The sequence below is a fragment of the Megachile rotundata genome, chromosome 15 (genome assembly GCF_050947335.1).
Source record: "Megachile rotundata isolate GNS110a chromosome 15, iyMegRotu1, whole genome shotgun sequence".
Taxonomy (NCBI): domain Eukaryota; kingdom Metazoa; phylum Arthropoda; class Insecta; order Hymenoptera; family Megachilidae; genus Megachile; species Megachile rotundata.
In genome coordinates, this window is record NC_134997.1 from 4,082,751 (window position 1) to 4,092,654 (window position 9,904).

At 27.4% G+C, this 9,904-nt stretch overlaps 1 protein-coding gene across 4 annotated transcripts; it reads left to right on the forward strand.

Annotated features, from left to right (window-relative positions):
* Window positions 1-1,577: 1,577 nt before the first annotated feature.
* Window positions 1,578-9,809, forward strand: egh (beta-1,4-mannosyltransferase egh). 4 transcript variants are annotated; one of them, XM_076540152.1, is made up of 4 exons: window positions 3,872-4,370; window positions 4,463-4,527; window positions 5,044-5,852; window positions 5,958-9,809. In XM_076540152.1, the coding sequence occupies exons 3-4, from the start codon at window positions 5,049-5,051 to the stop codon at window positions 6,528-6,530; spliced, it is 1,377 nt and encodes a 458-aa protein (XP_076396267.1). In that variant the 5' UTR covers window positions 3,872-4,370; window positions 4,463-4,527; window positions 5,044-5,048; the 3' UTR covers window positions 6,531-9,809. The 4 variants fall into 4 exon arrangements, with proteins under 4 accessions (XP_012148260.1, XP_076396267.1, XP_003706559.1 ...); XM_012292870.2 differs by lacking the exons at window positions 3,872-4,370; window positions 4,463-4,527 and adding an exon at window positions 1,578-1,717; XM_003706511.3 differs by having other exon boundaries at window positions 3,872-4,527.
* Window positions 9,810-9,904: the final 95 nt, after the last annotated feature.

Sequence of the window (9,904 nt, forward strand, 5' to 3'; positions counted from 1 at the left end):
TATTGTACGTTGATATCAGTTTTTATCTAAAGTTTCGTTTAAATACTTATATTCTATTTAATATAATAAACTATTAAGTTCGGCGGATTACAGCATGATAAAGGATGTTGGCTTACTTCTTTCTTGTGGACTCTTCGTTTACCAGATTTAGCACCAGTGGATTTCTTTACAACTTTTATGAAGTTGTAAAATAAGTTGTTCATTATCCAGGCTGAGAAATCATGTTCGTTAAACAATTACAACATCCAATTGAACATGCTTTCTGTCACTTATAACGAAAAAGAAATATGTATGCAAAGAAATAATTTTTATCATTGTATTCTGTTACTTACAAAACGAATGAAAATATTTGACAAGACCACTTTTGTAAGAGAAGTTAAATGGGATTCTTTAGGAGAATGTTTTTGAAATTTACAATCATTAGACTTTATTTTTTATAAAAGCCATTCTTGTGTGTTAGCTTCTGCATGGTCGCCATTGCTGTTTAAGCAAGTAGGCATCTGGATTTCCATGTTCCGTCTAAGATTCTCTCCAAAGTTTCACATTGATTTTACGCGGCAGAATGCATATTCAACTCTACATTTTAATTGTGTTACTGACGTAATTTGTTCTCTGATCGATAAACAATATCTTTTACGACCTTCCAAAGGGAGAAATTCACTGGTGTTAAATTTGGTGAAGGAAAGGCCATTAGTAAAGAACACGCCCTCGTCTGATTCATTATGTTTCAAATACTTCATTCATGAATTGATTAACCGGTCAAGTAGAATCGAATTATGATTACATATAATTACATTAATAGAATAAATACATACAAATATGTCTTTATCGCGATATAATTTGGCGTAATTTGTTTAAGTGACTAAAGCGTAAAAATTGCAGATACGTGACACTACTCAATCGTGTAGGTAAATAAATAAAGCTAATAACGTGATTCGCAATTAATCCTGCCCAAATGTATATGATGAAGTGCTCTTAATTAAATTATTCGATCATTACATGCAGATTTCTATACACCCATATTCTGACATTATTTATTACTCCTTGAAAACTTACTTTTATTCGAACATAATACACATTTCAAAAAGCGTGAGTCACGCTATAATTTATGTGACATCCAATTGTAGAAATTTCTTCGAGCTAGTCGTTTGAACATGTAGAATTTTATATGATCGCAATCCTTCTTTGCGTATGACATATCGTGTAGTAAAATAAGTGATTCTTGCTCGTCGAACGGCGCTCCGTAAGTCCATTAGATATATTTCACGAAACAAAGAATGGTTTCATCTTGGTTCATCAATAGCTCATAACGTTGCTCAATATTTCTATACCGAATTATGTCGCTCTTTACCGTGCGGCTACTAATGTTAAATTGACTCTTAGAGGATTTTGAAATGATAGAATACAGCGTTGAATTCTGCCCAAATTTTGGAAAGAATCAGAAGTTAAAGAGGAAGAGGAAAATGTGATAAAACGAATTTTGCTCTGCCTATCACCATTCAATGAACTACAAATACAAACAATTACTCACCATTACGAGAATATCTACGTACTTACGACAGTAATCCGAAGACAAAGATCAATTATTTTTAGTTGTCTTCTTCTTTTCCACGAAGAAGGAAAGAAAAAAGGCTTCGACCAATGTCGAAGTTCGGCGAGTGAATAGCGTAAACTAATTTGCATTCGAATACCAGTGAAATAATATTAATCCGATAATGTAAGTATATTATTTTTTATTTTAATTTGAATTAACTTTAACCAGAGAATTTGCCACATTTTGGTCTTAGTACAAAACTAAACACAATGTATACATACTTTTAATTTAACGGACAAAAAAATAAGACATCACTTATTATAAGTACAAATACACTTCAAATTAAATCATGGCTTGATTCATTTTATACTGAAAAATCTCACGATTCCATTTGTAAATAATTCAAAAAATATAAAAAATATAAAGATTTTATTCTTAAATTAGTTAATAGCTTACAATATCTTTTCTCCGATTGCTTTGATTTTCACATCTCCATCTGCTTTACTATCAGATGGTCCTTTTTTGAAATCGATAATATCTAGAATCTAATGAAATTATCATTCTCGGAGATAAGTGGATAATTTGTGATAAACGATTACATTAAAACATTTCATTTCTGCTGACAGCAATCTTTGTATTTATAATTGGAATGCAAACATTTCGTCAAGAAAATTTATTTTTTACGTGCATTTAAAAGTAGTAAATGTTATATACGCGATTGGGGAAGTAGTCCCACGAACGGTCTGCGCGACGCGACCACAAAGATCACCGGGGACACTTGAACGGTACCGAGCGAAAACCGCACGAGAATTCGATCGGCAATTGTTTTTATACCGCGTCTTCCCGCTCGGCCATGCGTTGGCGTCATTCTGCGTTTACCACACGTCTTATTCACTTCGTTGTTAAATAAAGTTATTTGTTACAAAAAGTGTTCATTGGTCTCCTCAGCCCAAATACAATAATAAATTTTTTTATTTCAAATGACCTATTCTACAAATAACTTCTGGCATACAACAGTATTTTTAATTGTAATCTAACAATTCATCAGCATCGCTGAAACCTATTCATGCGCCAACGTTTGCATCGCGGATAATGTACAGGATCTACCACGCAATTTAGCGTTTAATACGTTTAATAATAAGAAAACTTCGATATCATTTTTTGATTTGCGGCATATGAATCTATTAGACTTTTTATGCTCTTAACTAATAGTACAAAATCATAAAGAGTTTGAACTTGAATTTCAAGACAAGATCAATTTTACAGTCATTTTTATTTACAAATATTCATTGATTTAAAGATGCGAAATTATGTTCTGAACTTTGAGATACATGTAAAATGGTAAATTATAATTATAACTTTAATTTTCTTCTCAAACTTTTTAAATATTTGTAATGACAATATTTACTGATAGACATTTTGAAAATGTTATTATAAATGCTCAGTATAGTACAGGATATTGCGTGTACCTTTAATACGACCAATAACTTTTATACCTTAGCGTTTCCATCAAGGTAGTCAAATAGAGAAATTTTCATGCTATAGTCGCAGAGTAAACCAGAGGCGACACTCCCTGTCAGCACCTTTGATCTCCCGAAACCGCTATCCCTTTAAATTGGTTGTATAAACGAGTGGAAAATTTAAATCAAGCGAATCTAGTTTCATGTCAATCTCCAATAATTAGGAATGTGTTTATAATAAATTTTTTGTATATTACTAATATTGTCTTTTGAAGTATTTGCATCAATTTTACGTCGTTGAAAAGTTGAAAAAAAAAAGAATATACCAAATGATTACTCTACAAAATATATTTGAAGAATATGTATCTAGGAAATGATTATTACATAACTTATAAGAAAATGAAAAACTATATATCACAAAAAATTACAGATGAATGTGATGCAGAGATATGACATAATATCTATTACAAATAAATTACTGGTGAAAATGCAGGTTTAAACTATTCTTTTTCGACCGCCATACTTCTACACTATGCACATGCGCACCCCCGATTCTTTTGATTTGGGCATTTAAATTGGTTGTATCCTCTATCTCTTTCTAGGAGGTGGGTTTCCTTGTCTAGCGTTGTCTCTTGTTATATCTACTCTTTGTCTATACTCTATGCTTCTACACTATACACATGCGCACTCCTGATTCTTTTGATTTGAGCATTTAAATTAGCTATATCTATTGTCTCTCTCTAGGAGGTAGGTTGCCTTGTCTAGTGTCGCCGCTAGTTGTATCCCTACTCTTTAGTGTGTGTGTATATATATATATATATGTGTGCGCGCGCGCGCGCGCGCGCGCGTGTGTGTGTGTGTGTGTGTGTACAACATAAAAGGTATAAAAACTTAATATGAATAATGGTACATATTAAATTGATATTTTCGAATTTTCACTAAGGGGTTTAAGCGGAACACTCATTCATATTTTAACGTGAATCATTCCTAAAACGCCATCTTTCGGATTACGATGGTGAATAATGTTTAATCGTGCTTGTGATCATGATTTTATAATCACTGCGATAAATCATTGTCAGCGATTTTGTATGCTATCTCTAATAGCTATAAGATATCATTGAAGGAAGTTATTGGTGTGCATAGGTACCAACTCACACTAAATCCCTAGAAATTCACGAATCGAAAAATCATTAGTCGTTGCATTGACTTTTTGAATTTTTATAAAAAAAATTCGATTTTTATCAGGACACCATAGGTTTATTCGACATTGTTATCTTGATTGATAATTAATCATTTGCTGAGTAAAACACTTGAAAAGTGTATGAAAGTTATTCGTCGAGTCAACGGGAAACAATGCGTGCGATCTGTTATTAAAAGTATGAATATATTTTCGGTTCGTACCGATCTATAAATTGTTTTCTTTATCCTATTCACTTGTATTCGTTTACATTCAGTTATTGTATATTAGGCAATGAATCAAAACATTCTTTTCGAAATATTATATTAAACTAATATTTGACTCCGTGGAACAAGGTATATCGATATTTAAATCTTTTAACTATTAATCATAAATATTCTTAATGAACATTAATATTTTCATATTTTTTATAGAAATTTATAGATAGTGATTTATTTTTCCTTGGAATATGTAAGATGTTACTGTTTAAAATGTGATATATTTTCAATTTATGACGTGTTAAGAAAAACGAACAGTTTAAATTAATAAGAGAATAGAAATTATACAAGAAACCATAACTTAATCAACAAATGTGAAACTGTTTAGAAATAATATACAAAAAAATATGAAAATATTTTTTTAATTGCACGTAATTAAACTTTCTATATTTTCTCTTTGGTGATATTAATAATAACTACATGATTACATAAATTTTTCATTTATGTATATATTTAACAATATAAGTTAATAAAGTTATGTAAAATTTGACATTTGTTTTTGTTAAATACATGTACTTGTCAAAATATTTTCTAAAATATTAAAATATACATAGTGCCCAAGTTTACTGTTTTACTGTATTTTTTATTTTTCAGAAATAATGTTGAGCAGTGTCACAAAACATATCTTACATTGTTGTCTACTGCTTATTGTCATAATTGTTTTTGAAATAATCATTGGTGGACTTGGGTGGCATGGCACTAAAAAAGAAACATTTGATCCATGGATTCAGTACGGATTTCTGGGTGCCCTTATTTTATATATATTACGGACACTTACATTTCTTTCGTTTCCTCAAGTATTATTTAATTTTGTGGGATTAACGATCTACAATGCATTCCCAGATAAAGTTACTTTAAAAGGCTCACCATTACTTGCACCATTCATTTGTATTAGAATAGTAACACGTGGAGATTACCCACAATTAGTGAAAGCAAATGTTAATAGAAATTTGAACAAATGCATTGAAACTGGTTTGGAAAATTTTCAAATTGAAGTAGTCAGTGATAAACCTATTGGATTATCTCCTCATCGAAGAATTAGGGAAGTTGTTGTACCAGAAAATTATCGTACAAGTAGTGGTGCTTTATTCAAAGCACGTGCTTTACAGTATTGCTTAGAAAGCTCAGTGAATGAGTTAGCAGATCATGATTGGATTGTACATCTTGATGAAGAGACTTTATTGACTGAAAATTCTGTTCGTGGAATATTGAATTTTGTATTAGATGGAAAACATCAGTTTGGACAAGGCTTAATAACATATGCAAATGAGGATGTTGTTAATTGGATTACTACCTTAGCAGATAGTTTTAGGGTAGCAGATGATATGGGAAAATTAAGATTGCAATTTACTATGTTTCATAAACCTTATTTTAGTATGAAAGGTTCCTATGTTGTCACTCAGGTAATTATTTATTGTCTTGCAATTTTATTTTTAATCATAATGGTAAATTATAAAAATACAATAAGTTATACAATAAGTTATAAAGATAAAATTTTGTTGTTGTAGATGGGTGCTGAAAAAGAAGTTTCATTTAATAATGGACTAGATGGGTCTGTTGCAGAGGATTGCTTTTTTGCAATGAAAGCATTTACTCAAGGGTACACTTTCAACTTTGTAGATGGTGAAATGTGGGAAAAATCACCATTTACATTGTGGGATTTTGTACAACAAAGAAAAAGGTGGTTACAAGGTATATTACTTGTCGTACATTCCAAAGCAATTCCATTAAACAAAAAGCTGCTTCTAGGCATATCTTGTTACTCATGGGTAACAATGCCTCTTTCTACATCTAATGTTGTATTAGCAGGACTTTTTCCTATTACTTGTCCACCACTTATAGACTTTCTGTGTGCTTTCATTGGTGCAGTAAATATTTACATGTACATTTTTGGAGTAGTTAAATCATTTTCTTTATATCGATTTGGTATTGCTCGATTTATATTATGTATATGTGGGGCATTATCAACAATTCCTTTCAATTTAATTATTGAAAATGTTGCTGTTATATGGGGTTTATTTGGAAAGAAACATAAATTTTATGTCGTTAATAAAGAGTACAATCCACCATCGATTGTATAAAGAAGTATTAAAAACTGTTTATAAATGGCAACATATGCTTACAAGAATGCTTGTATGCATTAATGCCAATAACTTTAACCAAATAGGGGTATTTTTAGTTGTATTTAAAATTGAGAGACTTGTGCATGCGTTTAAATTAGCTAGTTGTTTTTAGAGTATTCATAAAGCAGTATATATATATATATACATATATACTTATAGTGTTCAAATATTTACCATATTCAAATCATGCCATTAAATTATTTATTTAAACTAATAATTCAAACAATTAAAAAGGTTCAACAATTTTTCAGTCTTATGATTCTATTATTACGTTAGAACTTATATGAAATTCAGTAAAGTACTCAATATTTGCAATATTACCTCACACTTTATTTATTGATATATGAAAAAATTATTAAGTAAAAGGTAATATACTTTTGATTTAGTAAATCTAAAAATTAAAAATTATAATACTGTAAATAGAAATCTTATACTTGTATAATATATTAGGTGTCCATTAAGGTTGATGTAAAATATAAATAAATAAGTAAAGAAAATCAATTGCTTTACTCTGATACACTTACACTTTATTAATTTTGCATAAGCTAATACAATCCAATAAACGGTATTTTATTGAAATTTATTTTTTTAATTGTTTTAATTTAATTTCAAATATGTTAGCAGTGATATTAAAATTAAAAAATTGGAAAATTCAAAAGATATTATAAGTTTAATTGTAACAATTAAATCATTCATAATAAAAGTCTTCCTTTTTATATATTTCAGTTCCAATTTATTCTTTTGATTAAAAAAGGAAATACCAATTATCTTGATTAATGTTTATATATAATGTTTCAGAATTCTAATTAAGAGTAAAATATTATTTTGCATGTAAAGTAACTCATCTTTATCATTTTTCAAAATACATCAAATAGTCTTACATGTTTTATATTAATGTTGTTTACATTAGTTCTGTCACTTGTTTTATAATAAATTTTCAAATTTAGATTTTCTGGACACCTAATAATAAAAATAATATTTATATCAATAGTATAATAATAATTATAACAATACTGACAATGAGAGTAACATGATTGTTATCTGTGGATACTGATATTTTTAATATAACAGAATAAATTGGTTTTTTAAGTATGTTAAAAAGGTATATAATAAAAATTTGCTTGTGTTTTTCATGAATAAAGTTAATTTAATTGGTATTTATTAGGCAAGGTGTAAAATTAATGGTTTTGCAGATTAGTATTTCTAAGGCTATAGAAAAGAAAAATAATATTATTACATTTTACTTGTGATGAATAGCTTTTATAATGTTTTTTTCTGACACAAATCTGATACACATCATGAAATGTTAGTTAAAATACTACAAAATATAGTTTCAAATGTTAACAAACAGTAACTTACTCTATTAAAATTAGTTACACATTGTTATTAATATATAGAAAAATTATTCAAATAAAATTGTTCATTGCAATATCAATTTTTAGACATTACTGATTTTATTTAGATATTTTTTTAATCTAACCTTTATTCAGTACTATATAACACATAATTAAACTATTTTGTAAAAAGTAAAACACAGCAATGATAAGTTTCCCATTTTATAGTAGAATTATTTATTTAGTACATTTATCTTTGTACCATATATGTACTAAATGCATTGTAAAAATTACTGTGATATAATTCTATTGTAATCATGCAATAACCAACTCATTTCATAATATCATTCAAATTCCATTTTATAATATTGTAGTTTAAGAATATAAAAAAGTATTTCATACAATACACAATTAATTGCTGTAACAGCAATTATTTAATTTTGGTATATGATAATATTAATAAAAAATTATATGTAAACTTTTAGTATTCAAAGAACAAATTGTTTTCTGTCACAAAATGAGAGAGTACATATAAGTTTTATTTTAAATAATTACCAAGAATTATACGTTCTATAAACAAAAATATGTTATATATATTGGTATATACAATCAAAAACAAATTATGAAATGTAATGTTTTTGGTAAAAAATTACAAAAATATTTATACAAATTTTATCAAATTAATATGTAAAAAAATAAATGACAATTTAAATCAAATATTTAACCAGTTTAAATCAGTGTGTTAAATATATGCAGTAATGAATTTATATACTTACTACAATTTAATATATAAAAATACATATATGGCATGTTATAAGAAGATTGTACAATTAAGAAACTGCAGTTTCTTCCTACCAAAATCAGAGTTTCATTAACTCTAGATAATCTTCAGTTGTTTTAAATTGAAGCAGCAGATTGTAAAATAGTAGAGAACTTCAATTTGTTATGATATCAAAAATTTGCAGATTTTAAATTGTGCAACTTTTTTAAAACTCCCTATACTTAAGGAATAAGTAATGTATTTTGAACCAGACTTATTCTGTCTAGTCAGAACATAAAAATGTATTTCGATTAATTCTTACAATATAAATACAATTATGATATAATATTGTTTCCAAAACACTCTATATATATATATATATGTGTGTGTATTCTTAAACTTTTATTTTTTCTATTGTTATTATACAAGTTAAGATAAACTAAGATTTCACCATGTTTAAATTGAACAATTTATGTATTAACTCACAACTAAAGCAAGTGTAATTATTATCCTATTTATATAAATGAATATATTTACAAAGTGTTACTAAGAAGAGTTTAAGATTCACCAAACTAAGGTATAATTAAAAAAAGTGTTCATTAGAAAAAGTAAAAAATGTTTAATTAATCTGGATGGTAAAATTAACTTTATTAATGTAGAATGTGATTTTTAGTTTAGGTATATGTATTTTGTGAATAAAAAACATAGGAATATAAACAAAGGAAGCAATCTACAAAATCTTCTATAACAATAAAATATTATAAACTTTTAGCAATTAGATATATACAGAATGAAAGAATTGGAAATTGTATATGTATCGACTTTATATTGTAAGAAATGCATTTATGTTCATTAGACATTTTTTACTTTTTGAAATGTATAATATACATTCCTTAAATCTTAAATTGTTGCTTTATAACACTGTGTACATGTACTTAAGTTGTTAAAATATTTTAAGTGGTGAGTGCAGCATCAAAACTAATAGTACTTATATTTCTCTTGATGTATCAATACCATTTTAAGTAAATTATATTTTTAAATATGATATTTTTATACATATAACTTATGTGTATTATTACTTACATAAGATGCATATGTAAATTTAAAATTTTTAATATTTCGAAATATACGAGTCTCTTATAATCGTTATTGTCTCTAATTATGATAATTCTACCATGATAATAAGCGTATTATTAGTGGTACATATACAGATAATCATCTAAACATAAGAAACCAAC

Excerpts from the sequence above, each read along its gene's own strand:
- egh (XM_012292870.2), top strand. The coding sequence starts at position 5,049 with ATGTTGAGCAGTGTCACAAAACATATCTTACATTGTTGTCTACTGCTT. Across the intron at positions 5,853-5,957 it reads GTTCCTATGTTGTCACTCAG|ATGGGTGCTGAAAAAGAAGT; the intron begins GTAATTATTTAT and ends TTGTTGTTGTAG.